This window comes from Geotrypetes seraphini, chromosome 7, assembly GCF_902459505.1.
Source record: "Geotrypetes seraphini chromosome 7, aGeoSer1.1, whole genome shotgun sequence".
Lineage (NCBI taxonomy): Eukaryota > Metazoa > Chordata > Amphibia > Gymnophiona > Dermophiidae > Geotrypetes > Geotrypetes seraphini.
This window is the reverse complement of record NC_047090.1, coordinates 18,999,483-19,018,739: the sequence shown is the minus strand read 5'-3', so window position 1 is coordinate 19,018,739 and position 19,257 is coordinate 18,999,483. Positions and strand designations below refer to the sequence as shown.

At 47.1% G+C, this 19,257-nt stretch overlaps 1 protein-coding gene across 5 annotated transcripts in view; it reads right to left on the bottom strand.

Moving 5' to 3' along the window:
- The window catches only part of DDX11 (DEAD/H-box helicase 11), a 249,208-nt gene that overhangs the window by 12,308 nt on the left and 217,643 nt on the right, over positions 1-19,257 (bottom strand). For all 5 annotated transcript variants that reach the window (XM_033952044.1, XM_033952040.1, XM_033952045.1 and 2 more), the window contains 2 exons: positions 6,005-6,080; positions 5,512-5,666 (listed from right to left, as the gene is read on the bottom strand). In XM_033952044.1, coding sequence (XP_033807935.1) covers positions 5,512-5,666; positions 6,005-6,080 — 231 coding nt within the window. The remainder of the gene's footprint in view (positions 1-5,511; positions 5,667-6,004; positions 6,081-19,257) is intronic.

Sequence of the window (19,257 nt, the reverse complement as noted above, 5' to 3'; positions counted from 1 at the left end):
GTGCACTTGGGGAGGGGCTCTGGATTCATCTGCTGCTTCTAAAGGAAAGAAAATTAACAGGTATGACCATAATTTTACCTTCCATAGCAAAGCAGCAGATGAATCCAGAGACTAGTGGGATGTAGCAAAGCAAACTCAAACTGGGTGGGACGCCAATGCCGCCTCTGCCAGCACTGCTGCGCCAAAACTCGCCTCTGAACGGGCCGCTACATCTAACCGATAATGCTTTGAAAAAGTATTCCCTGACGACCAAGTGGCCGCCCGGCAAATCTCCTCTAATGACATCCCCCCGGACTCCGCCCAAGATGTAGCCAAAGCCCGAGTGGAATGAGCATGAAGATGCTCCGGTACCTTCTTCCCTGACAACACATACGCCGAAGCAATAGCGTCCTTGACCCAACGCGCAATGGACGCTTTAGACGCCGCCATCCCTTTGTTTTTCCCCGCAAACGCGATAAAGAGATGGTCCGACCGGCGAAAATCATTCGTCACTTCCAAATAATGGAGAAGCATACGGCGCACATCCAGTAGCCGTACCGACAAAAAACGCTTCCCCCAATCATCCTTCCTGAAGGATGGCAGGAACAAACTCTGGTTCACATGAAAGGACGAAACAACCTTAGGCAGGAAGGACGGCACCGTCCGCACCGTCACCCCAGTCTCCGAGAAACGCAAAAAGGGTTCCCTGCAAGAAAGTGCTTGCAGCTCCGATACTCGCCTTGCTGAAGCCATCGCCACTAAAAAAAACTGTCTTTAGTGTGACATCTTTCAACGTGGCCGCTGACAGGGGCTCAAAAGGTGCCCCCTGCAATTTCCCAAGGACGAGCTTAAGGTTCCAAGTTGGACAAATTCGCTTAACCGGCGGCCTGATACGTTGAACCCCCTTGAGGAAACGCACCACGTCCGGCTGTGATGCGAGAGCCGAGCGAGCCACCCGGCCCCTGTAACAGGCAATGGCCGATACTTGAACCTTTAAAGAGTTATATGCTAACCCTTTCTCTACGCCCTCCTGCAGGAACGCAAAAATAGCCGGCAGAGAAGCATGGAAAGGCGCAACTCCGTGTCTTCCGCACCATGCCTCAAAGATTCTCCAGACCCTCGCATAGGAGGCTGACGTTGAAATCCTCTTAGCCTTAAGCAGGGTTGAAATCACCTGTTCTGAATAGCCCTTCTTCTTCAGCCTTGCCCTTTCAATAGCCAGGCCGTAAGACCAAAGCGGCCCGGATCGTCCATTAATATTGGACCCTGAGTTAGCAAGTCCGGAGTTACCTGGAACGCTACCTGCTCGCCTACCGACAGCAGCATCAGATCTGCGTACCACGGCCGCCGTGGCCAATCCGGAGCTACCAGGATTACTCTGCCTCGAAAGCGAGAGATGCGTTGCAACACCCGCCCTATCATGGGCCAAGGTGGGAATACATAAAGAAGGGAGTTCGGAGGCCACGGGAGAGCTAATGCGTCCACCCCCTCCGATCCCTGATCCTTGCGTCGGCTGAAGAACCGAGGCACCTTCGCATTGCGGGAAGAGGCCATGAGATCCATCTCTGGCAACCCCCAACGACGGACTAGCAGGCCGAACGCTCGACCCGACAACTCCCATTCCCCCGGATCGAGAAGAGTTCTGCTGAGGAAGTCCGCCTGCACGTTTTCGTGCCCTGCAATGTGTGCCGCCGATAGAAGCGGAACATGCATCTCTGCCCATCGAAACAAATGACTTGCCTCCTCGGCTAACTGCATGCTCCGGGTCCCCCCTTGCCGATTGACATACGCGACCGCCGTGACACTGTCCGACAAGATCCTGGTCGGTCTGTCGTGAACTCGGGCCTGAAACGCCCGCAGCGCTAACCTGATCGCTCTTAACTCCAGCAAGTTTATGGGCCATTGAGCCTCCTGGGAAGACCAAATTCCCTGCACTGACGTCTGCATGCAGTGGGCTCCCCAGCCCTGCAGGCTGGCATCCGTTGTCACTACCACCCAATCCGGTGTGGCCAACGGCATGCCCCTCCAAAGATGCAAGTCCTGGAGCCACCAGCGCATGCTGTGAGCTGCTCGAGGACTCCACTGGAGACGGACATTGTAGTTCAGAGAAGCTGGAGACCAGCGAGAGAGCAGAGACTGCTGTAAGGGCCTCATGTGGCTCCGGGCCCAGGGAACCACCTCCAGAGTCGCCACCATGGAGCCCAGCACCTGTACATAATCCCAAACGCGAGGTCTGGGTGACCCGAGCAGGAGGCGAATTTGAGCCTGCAATTTCTCCCCCCGATCTCGGGGTAGAAACACCTTCCCCAGAGCCGTATCGAACCTTACCCCCAGATGCACCAAAGACTGCGAAGGGGCCAAAACACTCTTGGGAAAGTTGACAATCCACCCCAACGACTGAAGGAGAGCGATCACTCTCTGCGTCACCGCCCGACTCTCCTGCCGGGAAGAGGCGCGTATCAACCAATCGTCCAAGTAAGGGTGTACCCGAATCCCTTCCTTGCGTAGAAAAGCGGCTACCACCACCATGACCTTGGAAAATGTGCGGGGGGCCGTCGCCAGGCCAAAGGGCATAGCCCGAAACTGAAAATGTTGGCCCAGAATCGCAAACCGCAGATACCGCTGGTGCGGAGGCCATATCGGAATATGGAGGTACGCCTCCTTGAGATCGAGAGACGTGAGGAACTCTCCTGGTCTCACCGCCGCAATCACCGAGCGCACCATTTCCATTCGGAAATGGCGCACGCTGAGGAATCTGTTGACCCCTTTGAGATCCAGTACTGGTCTGAAGGACCCCCCCTTCTTGGGTACAATGAAGTACAGGGAATAGAAACCGCGGCCTACCTCTTCTGGGGGCACCGGTACCACCGCCCCCAGATCGAGCAGCCCCTGCAGTGCCCTGCGGACCTCTGCTCCCTTGGCCGCACCACGGCACGGGGACACCAAGAAAGAATCTACGACGGGAGCGGCGAATTCTAATTTGTACCCTTCGCGAACAATGTCCAATACCCATTGGTCGGACGTGACTTTGGCCCACTCCGCCCGGAATGCCGAAAGCCGACCCCCTAAGGGCAGGGCGGAGGGAGCCAAGCCCCCGTCATTGTGGAGGGCGACTGGCGGGGGTACGGGCTGACTGCCCGGAAGAGGGTCTCGCCGTCCGAAAGGAACTTCTCTGCTGAAACCGAGGTCTCGAAGCAGAAAACGGGCCAGATGCAGACCTGGAAAAAGGCTTACCAGCCCTGGCCCGCCTAACATCCCGGAAACGCGGCCTAGACGATGCGGCCCTTACCGGAGGCCTAGCCCTGTCCTCCGGCAAACGCTGCGTTTTGGTATCCCCAAAATCCTTGACCAGTTTCTCCAACTCCGTTCCAAACAATAAACCCCCTTTAAATGGAAGTCTCACCAGCCGTAGCTTGGATGCTGCATCGGCTGCCCAATGACGGAGCCACACGGACCTGCGGGAAACCACAGACAGAGCCATCTGTTTTGCAGACGCCCGAATAATATCATACAAGGAGTCCGCCAAATAAGCCAAGCCGGACTCCAAATCAGCTAGTTCCGAAGGGATAGAACCTCCAGACTCCAGCAAATTATCGGTCATCCCTTGTGACCACTGCAGACAAGCTCGCGCCGCGTAAGAACTGCATATTGCGGCCTGTAAGGTAACTGCGGCCACTTCAAAGGACATCTTTAGGGAGGCTTCAACCTTTCTATCCTGTGCATCCTTAAGTGTCACGCCCCCTTCTACCGGCAAGGTAGTTCTTTTAGTCACTGCCGCCACCAGAGCGTCCACCTTAGGCAATCTAAACCTGTCCAATTCGGTCGGAACGACCGGATACAAGAGCCTCATGGCCCTTGCCACCCGCAAACTGGCCTCCGGCGCCTCCCATTGCGCCGAGATTAGCTCCTGCATGGCCTCATGGACCGGAAAGGCTTTCGACGGCCTACGGGTACCTGCCATCAGGGGGTTACCGGACCCCGTGGCATCTTCCTGAGCAATGTTCAAACTTTGCAAAGCTTTAGTAATAAAAGAAGAAAGCTCCTCTCTATGGAACAACCGGATAGCCGTAGGGTCATCCCCCTCTCTACCCGGGATACTCTCCGCGTCCCAATCCAAGAGCTCCCCTTCCTCCAATGACTCAGGCAGGGAAAAAGGAGATCTGGGCAAAATATCCCCCGCCTCCGCAGACACTAGCCTGCGTTTCTTGGCCCCCTGCAACTGCCCCGGGGATCCTGCCGCCCCTGCCGAGGGCCTATCCTCTGTCCCCTCCCCCCCCTTAGAGGTAGAGGGTACCGCAAGGGCCTGCCCGGCCCCCAGCCTCGGCTGGGTAGGCTGCGAGCGCTGCAATTGAAATGCCTGATGGAGCAACATAACAAATTCAGGCGAAAATGCACCCCAACTAAGAGGCACTCCCCCGCCCTGCTCCGAGCCGAGGGGAGGGGCCGCGCCGGCCACCAGCGCTCTCGCCTGTTCCCCCGCCGCCTCACGTTTGTCCTCCGTGGCCGAGTCCTGCCGGAATCCAGCATCGACTCCGAGCGGCGGGGACATTGCGCAAGAGTCCCGTACCCGGGACATGGCCGCCTCACAAGCTGCCAAAAACGGGTCGTCTGCCGGTGCTTCCAAGCACCCGGCAGAGCACGGCCCCGCTCGTGTTCGGCGCTTCCCGCAGCGCGAACACATCTGACCAGCCTCTTCAGCCATCCCCCCTCGGCCTGCCAAAAAGCTCCGACGCGGGGTTTTTTTTTTTTTTTATTTTGAACACACGCGGCGAACGCCGGCGGCAGACGACTCCGCCCACTAATACGCCCGGCACCCGGGAAACGCGACTCCACTCAAAAAAAAGGCAAAGCCAACACTCACCCGGTCCGCCGCTTACCCCCGAAGCCAGGCCATCGTTGGTAAAACGTACTGGAAGCCGCGTTAACCACTGCCCGGCTCAGTACTAGCAGGCAGGCTGTGTATTTTTTTTTTTTTTTTTTTTATACTGGAATGAAGCAGCCAGCCACTATCCTGCACCTGGAAAGGAACCCCTCTATCCAACGGAGGGGAGGGTGGAGCAGGGACCTGGGAGGGCCCAGGTGTACCTCCCAAAGCCGGCACCAATCAGCCAGGCACCCCCACCTACTGAAGAGAACTAGTCTCAACAGAGGAATCCTAACAGAACACCACCTCCATCTATCCTGCAGCAGGCAGAGACCAGGAGCTAGAAGGATAGCTCCAACCCTGCTGGGAGATAGAGCAAAACTGAATTAACTGAAGGAACACCAGCCTTTAAGGCCAACTGTTAATCAGTTCTCTATCTCCACCTGCTGGTCGATGTGAGCTATACCCACTAGTCTCTGGATTCATCTGCTGCTTTGCTATGGAATGGGATTTTGGCACTCTGAGCTTCATATGGTCCATAGGTTGAGCCAGTCCTGTCCTCACATGGCAACTGAGCAATATGGGAAAAGCCTACCAGAGAAACCAAGAGATGTTACTTTCCTCTATTTATTGTCAAATGAATCTTATACAGCTTGTGAACCACTTACCTTTCGTACTGCTGCAAAAGCTTGTGCAAAAGTTGGTTTGATCTGCATGCTGGTTTTAATCCACTGTGGAAGCTTGTTCAAGATAATAGGGCGTGAGTATCTGTGATCTAAGAGCACAATACTAGCATAGTCATTTTGATGGCGGATTGCTCTTCCTGTGGAGAAAGCACAAAAATACCTTGCATCTCGGGTCTTATGCTAGGTAAAGTATATTCATTTAGCACACTGTCAAAGAAGCACAAACTCATTATAAATACATTAGCAATTGTCTAATGTAATTGATGATTAAGTAGTAGCCAAAGTTTTCAGAATAAATAAAAAGAGACCACAGCCCACAACTCTTGTCAGAAAATGCATCTGATACACACTTGATAGTTAACCTATAATCCTGGAGATTTTCGAGAAAAATTATTTCCATAGCACAATATTTACCTCCAATCTTAACTAGTTCAAGGTTCTCTATGTCTTTCATAATAGGACAGTGCACTAGTACCTATAGACTGGTTCACAGCTTTCATACAAAGGTTTTCAATTAGCGATCGGCCTGGTGACTGCCCATCTGCTCTGGGCTGTAAAACAAGAGGGGAGGAGGAGAACATGTTAAAAGGAACACTGCTGTGAATCTTACAAATCAGATATACATGGAAAAAAAGGAAGCTCCAATTTATTTAATTCTTTATCCATACAGATACTGGAGTTTGTGAAACCACTGCTCCCAAACTGTGTCCAGCCACATGAGCAATCTGTAGCATAGTAAATTACAGCAGGAAAGCAAAGGTGTTCTCCAAGGACAGCAGGCCAATAATATCACATATGGATGATGTTTCCAGAGCCCTGGGTGCGGACGCTTAGACACATGTAAATGCCTTACCGTTGGCCTCACAAGCGTGATATTAGCTAAAGAATTCAGCTGCTAGAGGAGGTGTGAGGGTATGTGAGATTATTGGCCTGCAATCCTTGGAAAACACCTAAGGCAGTATCTCAAACTTTTTTTTAGCTCTGGCACACTAAATGGAGCAAATGTTTCTCGTGGCATACTAAATAGAGAAAATGTATTTTGTGACACATTATAATTGAAATTCCAATGGAATAGGTGAGACATTCTAATCTGGACAGATGGGTAATATCTCTATAACCGTGTGAATCTGAAGAAGGAATCCACTCCGGATTTTTCCTCTTGCCTCTGCTGTACTTCACTGGGCTCCACCTACAGTTCTTTCCTTCTGAACTGTGTGCCTGCAGGAGTGTTTGCATAAAATAATAAAATGGGGAGAGAAGAACAGTGTATTTTTATCCCTTTTTTGGGGGATTCTGGTGCTTGGAAAATTTTCACAGCTTTGTCTGTTTGAGAACACACAGACTTTGGTCTGTAGCTGACAGGCCGATCCCACTGGGTACCTATTAGCCAGCCAGTTCAGGGCTGTCCCTGAAGTGGTCTCAACTACTGTTAAGCAGGGGTTGAGCGCAGGGTGTTGGGTGCCCTTAGGAGACTCGGCAGTGTCTCACAGGGTGCTGGCTGCATCTTCTTGCCTCCGCCCGACCTGTTGTGCATTCATTGGTCCGCAGGGAACATATGAACAGCCTTACTGGGTCAGACCAATGGTCCATCAAGCCCAGTAGCCCGTTCTCATGGTGGCCAATCCAGGTCACTAGTATCTGGCCAAAACCTGGTGGAAGTATAGTCAGACATAGGAATCTGACTGGCAGCCCGAAGATTAGCTTTGCAGAACCATTCAGCATAGTTACTTACCATAATAGGTGTTATCCAGAGACAGCAGACAGATATTCTCACATGTGGGTGGCGTTATCCACGGAGCCCGGTACGGACAGCACTGAAAATGAACTGTCACTTTAAGTTTTAAGAAACTTTGTGACTGCCTGCACCACGCATGTGTGAGTGCCTTCCCGCTTGACATAAGCTTGTGGTACCTCAGTTCAGTAAGCAAGCTACAAAGCCAACCTGGGGGGAGGGGGTAATGTGAAAATATCTGTTACAGTAAGTAACTGTGCTTTATCCTAGGACAAGCAGGCAGCATGTTCTCACTTGTGGGACTCCCTAGCTGAACATAATGGGATGGAGGGAGAGTTGGCCATTAGAAAGAAAATATATTCTGTAATACTGCTTGGCTGAAATAACCATCTTGTTTAGAATAAGATTTCAGACAGTAGTGAGATGTGAAAGTATGTCTTTTTGCTACAATCTGTTAGAATCAAACGAGATGAACAACTGAGGTGATGTCCTGTGTGGCTTAGTCCTTTGTATATAGTAAGCCAAGGCATGTTTACAGTCCAATGTATGAAGAGCTTTTCTCCAGAATGAGAATGAGGCTTTGGAAAGAAATCTGGAAGCACAATAGATTGAGTGAAATGAAATGCCATGACCACCTTTGAAAGGAATTTAGGATGAGTGCAGAGGACCAAGGTGGGTCCGCCACCAAGGCTTGGAGTTCACTCACTCTATGGGTAGATGTGATAGAGATTAAGAAGACTACCTTCCAACTTGAGATGAGTGGAAGCCATTGATTCAAATGGCGGTTTCATCAAAGCTGTTAGTACTACATTAAGATCCCAAACTACTGTAGGAGGCTTGAGTGGAGGTTTGGAGTTGAAAATTCTGGAAACAAGAGGATGAGATGCCAGAGATTTGTTGTTGACAGGCAGGTGGAAAGCACTAATCGCACCGAGGTGAACTCTGACTGAAGTAGTTTTTATGCCAGAATTGGACAATTGAAGAAGATAATCCAGCAATGATGACAGAGATGAAGATGGAGCATCCTGATGGTGGAGCGAACACCACAAATTGAAACATGTCCATTTCTGTTGAGTATAATTTTTTTCTGGAAGTGCTATAATGGCTTGTACAGCCTCAGAAAGATTAGGGTCTGCTAAGGTCAGGCCTAGAGGTACCAAGCTGTGAGGTGCAGCGATTTCAGATTGGGATATAAAAGAGATCCTTGACTCTGAGTGAGCAGAGACGGAAAGATCTTCAAAGTGATTGGGTTCTTGGCACTCAACTGAAGTAAAAGGGAGTACCAAGGTTGCCTGGGCCACTGAGGAGCTATGAGGATCATGGTGGCTGTTTGTCTTGAGTTCGACCAAGGTCTTGAGAATGAGAGGGATTGGAAGAAAGGCATATAGGAACTTGTCTGTTCAATCCAGAAGAAAACCATCTGCCTCCAGATGTTGAGAATACTGCCTGGAACAATACTGAGACAATTTGTGAATGTGGAAAGAGGCAAACAGATCTATCTGAGGAGTTCCCATAGTAAAAAAATATGACATAACACTTTGGAGTTGAGAGTCTACTCATGCGATCAAAGAAATCTGCTGAGTTTGTCAGCTAGAGTGTTCTGAGATCCCGGCACATACACAGCTTTAAGAAATATATTGTGATCAATCGCCCAATTCCAATTATATTAGGCTTCTTGACATAGGAGGAGAGAGCCCATTCCTCCTTCTTTGTTGATGTAATTAATACCTTGCTACTAGGTTGTCTGTGCAAACTAGGAGGACTTGATTGGAAAGGCTGCTCTGAAAGGTTTGAAGAGCATAACAAATTGCCCTGAGTTCATAGAAACATAGAAACAGACGGCAGATAAGGGCCACGGCCCATCAAGTCTGCCCACCTCAATAACCCTCCCCTACCTTTCCCTGTGAAGAGATCCCACGTGACGATCCCATTTTGTCTTAAAATCAGGCATGCTGTTGGCCTCAATTGCCTGTAGCGGAAGATTATTCCAGCGATCAACCACCCTTTCGGTGAAGAAGTATTTCCTGGTGTCACCGTCAATGTTCCCTCTAAGGATTGATAAGGTGTGTCGAAAAAAAATATGCATGAGCAACAAGTTACATACTCCATAAATTTATGAACAGACGCGGAGGACGAGTGCCCGTGAGATTGTGGGAGGGTTAAATACTCAAAACTTAGAAGAAAAACAATTTACTTAAAGTTTTTTTAATTATGTAATATCATCAGTTCTTCAATCTTCACAAATATTCTCTTCGATTCTTTTCAGTTTTCCAAAAACCCGTTTCTGCCCCGTCTCCGCAAGCTTGGTCCTCGCAAACCATCTGATCCCATCTGCACAAGCCTCAGTTATGATTTTATACTGAATGTATTTTATTAAAGTATAAAAAGAAACAATATTCTGTACAATTGTCATTTTATAAATACAAATAATACAGAGCAAGGATCAACAAAACCCTTGTCTCCTCTCCCCTCTACTATCAAGAAAACTGAATAAGTCAAATTATTACAGAATGCTACACAGAAATATCATGTTAACAGAATACCGCAGTCACACACAGCAGGAATAGGGTTAGGGGAGTGCAACTAGGGCAACTGCCCCCCTGGTCAGAAAGAGCCCTAAGCCACTGCCTGGACTTTGCAGTCCCCAAGTTATGTCTAGCACCAGCTCTAGCAGGATATATATTTCAAATCTGATATATTCAAATCACAAAATAGAAATAAAATTATTTGTTTCTATCTTTTGTTGTCTCTGGTTTCTGCTTTCATCTTCTTTTCACTCTCTTCCTTCCAGCGTCTGCCTTCTCTGTCTCTTCAGTCCAGCATCTGCCCCTTCCATCTACTGTCTGACCTCTCCCCCTTCCATATGGTATTTGTCTTCTTTCTATTCCCCTCTCCCCTTTCCATCCAGCCTATGCCCCTCTCTCGTTTTTACATGATTCATTCCAGATTCACTGCTCTATTCATTTTTATCTCGCCTACACCAGATCTAACATATTTGTCCCTCTCAATTTCTCTGCTGACCCCCCTTCCCATCTCATTCCTGTTTCTCCCCTTCCCCTCCTCTAATCTCCCTGCCAGCTGTTTCCTTCCTTTTTTCTTCTCCCTTCCCTCTTCCCCCTGTCCAGCAGTAACTCTCTTCCCTTCCCCTCCTCCCCTCCCAGCAGCATCTCTCCTTATCCCTCTCCAGGTCCAGTAGCAGCTGTCCCTTTTTCCCCTTGCCCAGTAGCTTCCCAGACTCCTTTCCATCCTCCCCTCCCAGCAGCATCTCTCCTTATCCCTCTCCAGGTCCAGTAGCAGCTGTCCTTTTTTCCCCTTGCCCAGCAGCTTCCCAGACTCCTTTCCCTCCTCCCCTCCCAGCAGCATCTCTCCTTATCCCTCTCCAGGCCCAGTAGCAGCTGTCCCTTTTTTTCTCACCATGCCCAACAGCTTCCCAGCTTCTAACAGTGGCTTTCTTCTCTCCCAGCAACTCTCCTTACTTGCCAGCCCAGCGATTCAGGAAGGCAGCCTTGGGTCCTTTGTTGGGTCGCACCGCCTCTGAGGAACGCGGAAGTTGCATCATCAGAGACAGCTGCGACTCAGCAAAAGCCCCAAGGCTTCCTTCCTGAATTGCTGCGCTTGTAAGTAAGGAGAGCCGCTGGGAGGGGAGAGAGCACACTGTCGGACTGCACGAACTACAGCTCGTCGATCTTGCCGGTCCTGCATGGACCGGCAGGAAATTGTTGATGTTGATCTCACCGGTCCTGTGCGATCAGGGCAGACCGCCGCTGCCGCTTGCTCTCACCTCCGCCTGCGCTCGATTGAGCGACACGAGAAAAAGTATGAGCGACGCCACTGAAAATAGTGAGCGATCGCTCATGCGCTCAGCTTAGAGGAAACATTGGTCACCGTGTAGTTTCCCGCCCCTGATTTTCCACGGATGCCCTCTTGTTGCCATGGGGCCTTTCAAAAAGAAGATATCCTCTTCCACCTCAATACGGCCCGTGAGATATTTGAACATCTCGATCATGTCTCCCCTTTCTCTGCGTTCCTCAAGTGAGTACAGCTGCAATTTATTCAGCCGTTCCTCATACGGGAGATCCTTGAGTCCCGAGACCATCCGGGTGGCCTTTCGCTGGACCGACTCAAGTCTCAGCACATCTTTGTTGTAATGCGGCCTCCAGAATTGTACACAGTATTCCAGATGGGGTCTCACCAAGGATCTATACAAAGGCATAATGACTTCGGGCTTATGGCTGACGAAACTCCTACGCTTACAACCTATGATTTGTCTAGCCTTAGATGAAGCTTTCTCCACTTGCTTGGCAGTCTTCATGTCCTCACTGATGATCACCCCTAAGTCACGTTCTGCTACAGTCCTCGCTAGGATCTCACCATTAAGGGTGTAAGTCTTGCATGGATTTTGGCTGCCAAGGTGCATGACTTTACATTTTTCAGTATTGAAACTTAGTTGCCAGGACCTGGACCAGTGCTCCAGTAGGAGTAGGTCGTGCACCATACTGTCAGGCATTGAGTTATCGACAGGCACTGTTTTTTGTCTGTTGTGTTCTTGCCTACTACATTGCATAGTTTGGCGTCATCGGCGAATAGTGTTATTTTACCTCGAAGCCCCTCAGCCAAGTCCCTTATGAAGATGTTGAAAAGGATCGGGCGCAAGACTGAGCCCTGCGGCACTTCACTGATCACCTCCGTCGTTTTGGAGGGGGTGCCGTTCACCACCACCCTTTGAAGCCTACCTCCAAGCCAGTCTCCAACCAATGCTGTCAATGTGTCTGGATTGGGGACTGGCTTGGAGGTAGTTCCAACAGGTTGATGCGAAATACCTTTTCTTGAATTGACCAGGTACCCTGCGTATGAAAATTGTCCATGTGGGCTCCCCAAGCATACATGGGCATGTCTTTGGTGAGCACTTTTTGATGATGAGGAATGTGAAATAGCAGACCTCTGTAAAGAAGTTAACAATAGCCTTACTGGGTCAGACCAATGGTCCATCAAGCCCAGTAGCCCATTCTCATGGTGGCCAATCCAGGTCCCTAGTACCTGGCCAAAACCCAAGGAGTAGCAATATTCCATGTTACCGATACAGGGCAAGCAGTGGCTTCCCCCATGTCTTTCTCAATAACAGATTATGGACTTTCCTCCAGGAAATTATCCAAACCTTTCTTAAAATGAACTACGCTATCTGCTCTTACCACCTCTGGTAAGGTGTTCCAGAGCTTAACTATTCTCTAAGTGAAAAAGTATTTCCTCCTATTAGTTTTTAAAGTATTTCCCTGTAACTTCATTGAGTGTCCCCTAGTCTTTGTAATTTTTGATGGAGTGAAAAATCGATCCACTTGTACCCGTTCTACTCCACTCAGGATTTTGTAGACTTCAATCATATCTCCCCTCGGTCATCTCTTTTCCAAGCTGAAGAGCCCTAACCTTTTTAGTCTTTCTTTATACGAGAAGAGTTCCATCCTCTTTATCATCTTGGTCACTTTTCTTTGAACCTTTTCTAGTGCCGCTATATCTTTCTTGAGATAAGACAAGAATTGAACGCAGTACTCTAGGTGAGGTCGCACCATGGAGTGATACAGGGGTATTATATTCTTACATAGAAACACAGATGACGTCAGAAAAGGGCTACAGCCCATCAAGTCTGCCCACTCTACTTACCCACCCCCTGTCTATGCCCTAATGACCCAATTTCCTTATCTTGACCCTCGTAGGGATCCTACATGGGTATCCCACTTATTCTTAAAGTCTGGCACGCTGTCTGCCTCGATCACCTGCACTGGAAGCTTGTTCCAATGATCAACCACTCTCTCTGTGAAGAAATACTTTCTGGTGTCGCCATGAAATTTTCCGCCCCTGAGTTTGAGCGGGTGCCCTCTTGTGGCTGAGGGTCCCTTGAGAAAGAAAATATCATCTTCCACTTCGACACGTCCCGTGAGGTACTTAAATGTTTCGATCATGTCTCCCCTCTCCCTATGTTCCTCGAGAGTGTAGAGCTGCAATTTGTTCAGTCTCTCTTCGTACGAGAGACCCTTGAGCCCCGAGATCATCCTGGTGGCCGTCCGCTGAACTGATTCAATTCTGCGCACATCTTTACTGTAATGTGGCCTCCAGAATTGCACACAGTACTCCAGATGAGGTCTCACCATGGCCCTGTACAACGGCATTATGACTTCAGGCTTTCGGCTGATGAAACTTCTATTGATACAACCCAATATTTGCCTTGCCTTAGATGAAGCCTTCTCCACTTGATTGGCAGTTTTCATGTCTGCACTGATGATTACTTCTAAATCTCGTTCTGCTGAAGTCCTAGTTAAAGTTTCTCCATTCAAGAAGTACGTCCTGCATGGATTTCCGCTTCCGAGGTGCATGACCTTACATTTCTTAGCATTGAAGCCTAGCTGCCAGGTTGAGGACCAACTTTCCAATGTAAGCAGGTCCTGCACCATATAATTCTGTAAACTGCATTCACTTACTATATTACATAGTTTGGCGTCATCGGCGAATAGTGTTATTTTACCTTGAAGCCCTTGAGTCAGATCCCCTATGAATATGTTGAAAAGGAGTGGACCCAGGACCGAGCCCTGCGGCACTCCACTGGTCACCTCCGATGTTTTAGAGAGGGTACCATTAACCACCACCCTCTGAAGTCTGCCACTCAGCCAATCATTGACCCATGCAGTTAGTGTCTCTCCTAACCCCATCGATTCCATCTTGCTTAGCAGCCTGCGGTGTGGGACACTATCAAAAGCTTTACTGAAGTCCAGATACACGACGTCCAAAGACCCAAGTCCAACTTTCTTGTTACCCAGTCAAAGAAGCTGATGAGATTGGATTGGCAGGACCTACCATACATCACAGGACGTATCGAGGTGGAAGATGATATCTTCTTTCTCAGGGGACCCTCTGTCACCAGAGGGTATCCGCTCAAACTCAGGGGCAGGAAATTTCATGGCGACATCAGGAAGTACTTCTTCACAGAAAGAGTGGTTGACCGTTGGAATGAGCTTCCAGTGCAGGTGATCGAGGCCAGCAGCGTGCTGGACTTTAAGAATAAATGGGATACCTATGTGGGATCCCTACGAGGGTCGAATAAATAGTCACTAGGTATAGACTTAAGAGGAAGGGACAGTAGGGTGGGCAGACTTGATAGGCTATAGCCCTTTTCTGCCGTCATCTTCTATGTTTCTACCCTTGGTGAATCCATGCTGACTGGGATCCTGAAGATTCCCTTCATTCAAGATCGTGTCCAATTTGCTTTTAATTAGTGTTTCCATGAGTTTGCACACTATTGATGTGAGACTCACCGGTCTATAATTTGCAGCCTCCGCCCTGCAACTCTTTTTATGCAGAGGAACAACATTAGCTAATTTCCAGTCCAGGGGAACTTTCCCCTTACTTAGGGAGAGATTGAATAGCTCAGCCAACGGTTTTGCCAGGACATTGCTCAATTCTCTGAGCACTCTTGGGTGCAAATTGTCTGGTCCCATGGCTTTGTTCACCTTGAGTCTTGCCAGTTCACATTAAACTTCACCTGGTGTGAACTCAAAATTCTGAAATGTCTTGTTAACTATCCCTTTTTAAATAATTCCTAGCAAACTGTTTGCTTTTTTGGCCGCTACCACATATTTATTTATTTAAAACATTTATTATCCACTGTCAGCCAAAGCGGCTCACAATTTACATACACATCCTCAGAGACATACAAATCTACAAGTTTCTTAGTGACCAACTACATAAATAGAACAATTTTAAAATAGGGGTACATATTTCATCATGTGTACTAGCAAAGGAAAGTTACATCTTCATAACCAGGAAAAAGTATTATTAAGAGGAAAATGCCTGTACGAAAAGGTAAGTCTTAAATAATTTTCTAAACTGTAACAAGCTTCCACAGAATCACAGAAAACCTGTCAAAGTATTCCATAATAGATTACAATCAAATAGCAGGAGACAAATATTGAAAAAACCCTAGATTTCTCAAAAAATTATAACAAAAAAAATCACAAGAGAAATCTCTCCAAAACAAAAAATATGTTTTATAAATAAGGTACTCGGTATGGTATATTTAGAATATCATTGTACCAGCCTTACCGACCACCCCAAAGATTGAAAAATAACCAAGTGTTGTTATTGCCAAACAAACTTCATCAATTCAAACTAACAAGTGAAAAAAGCAAAAAATCAACAACTTATCTTGGTTACTATGGGTATTGAAGATTGTCTAGTTCCTGGTCCTGCTGGAAAAATGAAAATGCTAAGCCTAGGTTAGTCTATCCCCAGGTGTCAAAAAATAATGAAAACGTGAACAAACACAATGAAAATCCACTCAAACAGCCAAAGTCCTCTTCCTCTCCTCAACACGATACATGTTTTACAGCAAAGCGTCATCAGAAGGATGGTACTGACCCTAAGGGAAAAAAATACCAAAAATAAAAGAATATATGATCATACTTTTGAAAAATTACCAGGCAGGCAAACCACATTCTGTTGGAACGGCATGGACTGAAACCAGGTTCCGTGTTCAAGACTAGCCGCCTGCCTCTCTTTATGATTGGGCTACTGTGAAGAGCTGGCACTCCGCTTGGTGATCCGCAAGGTCTCGGAACCCATTGGTCTGGATATCACCCAGATCCACTAAGTTAGCCACCTCTACTGATTCCACCAAAGAAACAGGCGACTGTAACGGCACAGACACCAAAGCAGAAACAAGGACGGGGACGAGCCGCCTGCTTTCTGGCACCCCAGTAAAGGAACAAATCATCATGCTGGCATCCAAAAGTGGAACAGACTGTTGTACTGGAGTCTGAGTGGGAGAAACAAGCAAAGCCCCTTTTACTCTTGGTCTTTTGTTGAGGTTTTTATTAAAAGTCAGATACCTCAGAGCCTCAAAATCTAGGGAAAAACAGTCACCGGCAGCCAGAACCGCTCTGTGCGTCACAGATCTCACAGGATTAGCAGACTGAGATTTTTTTCCCCGAAATTGCGCTTGCATTTCGCAAAAACGCCATCCGTGCCCAGTTTAGGTGCTCCGGATGCAGCAATCATGACTCCGGTGGAATTAAAGTGCATTAGGACCTCTCAGGAGGAGGGGAGAGCGGGATCTGCTCATGTCTCACCTTCCCTCGTGGCCCGCGGTTCATGGGATAAACGGCCGCGAATCCAGCCGCCATCCACTGCATCCAAGGCATGAATCCATGCCATTCTGTCCTGAGGTGGCCATCTGTGAAGTTTGGAGCACAAACAGCTTCTAAGTCCCAAAAATATACTTTTAAAAACTTTTAAGAAAACCCAAGATGGCCACCACGGGTGCCTATTTTGACAGAAAAACGGCCATCTAAAAAGCAGGAAAACGCTAAAAACGGCAATTTTAGGATTTTACAGGGTGGGGGACCAGGGCATGCAAGGAAACCCCCTAAAAACCCCGATTTGAGGACCCCCAAAATCGGCAAACTCTGTGACTCACAGACACCACAGAGACATGTGCTGTAATGCATTTCAATGGTAGCCAGCAATACATTACACAGTGCAAGCAAGGAGATCAGTAACTCAGGAGCTGATTAAACTGGATTTTTCAGATCTTCCTTGTCACCTCAGATCACGACCATCAGGACCCCTCAGGGAAATCAGGGAAGACACGTGGCGCGGTTCTGATTGCGGCATACCTCCTTGGAACCGCAGCAGCCTTGCGCTCTACCCCTTTGCGGATGAACCAGAGGAGAGATGGCTCCCGATTCTGGAGACCCGATCCAATCTGCAGGCTGTCCAGAGGGCTTACTATAGTTTCAGGCTTACAGAGCACCCTCCAGAAGCAAACTTTAAAATGTCTGAGATCTCCCGCCCAAGAATCACTCGCACAGAGTTGATCCACAGCATGAGTGCAAACCTGCAGTACCAAAGAAAATAAAAAACTAGGAAACTAGAAGTTCTCAGCAAGGCTGCAGAATCAAACTGAACTTCAAGGGGAGTGGCTGCACAGGTGATCTCGCAGAGGGGGGTGGTTTTATTTTTAAGTTATGCAGCCAAGGCTGGAATGGATGCATTACCCGCTAGTTCAGGATCCAGAGGGATTGTACAAGAAGAATATATAACTAGTCTAGACCAATTATAAACAGTATGTAACTGTGATGATGGTAAATTACCCTCATCAGTTAATATCTGATATAGATATGAGATATTTCCTCGCTTATTAGATTGAAAACCTGCAGCTTTTATACTAGGTGAAAAATAACCATTACAACAAATATGTAAAAGAGGTGTAATCCTGAAATCAAACTTTAATTGAATGCATATCCCTCGCGTGGTGGATCTCAAAGGAACAATGGAAAAATAATAAGGATTTCTTAGAACAGCAGTCTTCATCTTAGAAGTATGTAAAAGATAACTAAAGTGATAAGGTCTCCATAATTTCAACTCTACTAAAGTCCAGGAAAAATAAGATGTTGAGAGAAACCAATCATGGATATGACGCATATGACAAGCCTCAACAAATTGTCTCAACTATAATAAACCCAATCCACCTTTTACTATTGGCCAAGCCACCTGATTTAATGAAATACATGGCCTTTTCCCCATCCAAAGGAATCCACAAATCAATTTATTTAATTGGCATTCCACAGCTTTGAAAAAAGACAAAGGCAGCATTTGATACACATAAAGCCATTGAGGAAGAATTATCATATTATAGAGAGCAGTACGTTCCATTAAAGAGATAGGAAAATGGCTCCATACTAATAAACGTGATTTGGTCTTATTCAATAACGGTTGAATATTAAGATCATTTAATCGGGTAAGATCTTGTGGAATAATGATCCCTAAATAAGAGACTGTTTCATTTGCCCAAGTTAATGGGAACATTTCATTCCAATGTTCCTTCAAAGACTTATTAAATGGAAGAGCTACAGATTTCTTTTTTTTTTTGTTTATTTATTCATTTTATAAATATACCATTCCAGTATATGTATACAGAAAAAAAAGAGATTAACACACAATTAAACAGGAAACAGAATCAAAAGGTAAATAAAACTCCTTATGGATTTAACAATCTCTCTAATAAAGCCCACAATATGGGAGAAGCAATCCACATTCTATCATGGGAATTGATAGATATCAAGGAAATATATAATACAACTATATCAATAAAGCGGTGTTACATCTTCTACAATATTTAAGGACTAAGTCCAATTGGGAGGGACTACTCCTTTCCCCTCTAGGAAAAACGGTAACTGAACAGGGTCAAAAAAATATGAATGTTGATCCAAAAGGATCAAACATTTACAAGGATACCTAAGCTGAAATTTAGCACCCAAAGACAGTACGGATTGTCTCAATTGCAGGAACCCTTTCCTTCTAGTCTGAGTTAGCTTTGAAACATCTGGGAACATGGAGATCTTAGATTCCAAAAGGTCACCTCTTTAAGCCTAAAAAAACAGTCTAAGAAGTGCCTCTTTGTCTTGTTGAAAGACAAAAGTCACCAGAAGTGTAGAATACGAGATGGCTTCATCCACTGAGGTTTCCAAAATTCTTGTTAAGTCCATTAAACTCGCTGGATCAGGTAATACCTCAGATTGTGAAACCTTCTTTGATACTGGAAGGAAATATATTTTATGTAGAGGTGGAAGTCCCGAATCAGGGTATTTAAATACTTCCTTAAGAAATTTATTAAATAAATCTCTAGGAGACATTGCCAGTACTTTGGGAAAGTTGAATATTCTTAAGTTTAACATTTTAGTGTAGTTTTCCATATTTTCAACTTTCCTTACTAGCAATAGTCTATCTTGCATTAAGGTAACTTGAGTCTTTTATATCTCTTGAACCTGTTGGTCCAAGGAATTCATTCTTACCCCCTGATTCTTCATTACTTCCTGTAGAGATTCAATTTTCTTTTCCTGTTCTTTGACTAGAGGTAGCGTTCCTGCACACAGCTGATATAAGGAGTCTAATGCCTTCCAGATAGACTCCAACATGAACTCTGCTGGCCTTTCCAGTATGGGAACCGCTGG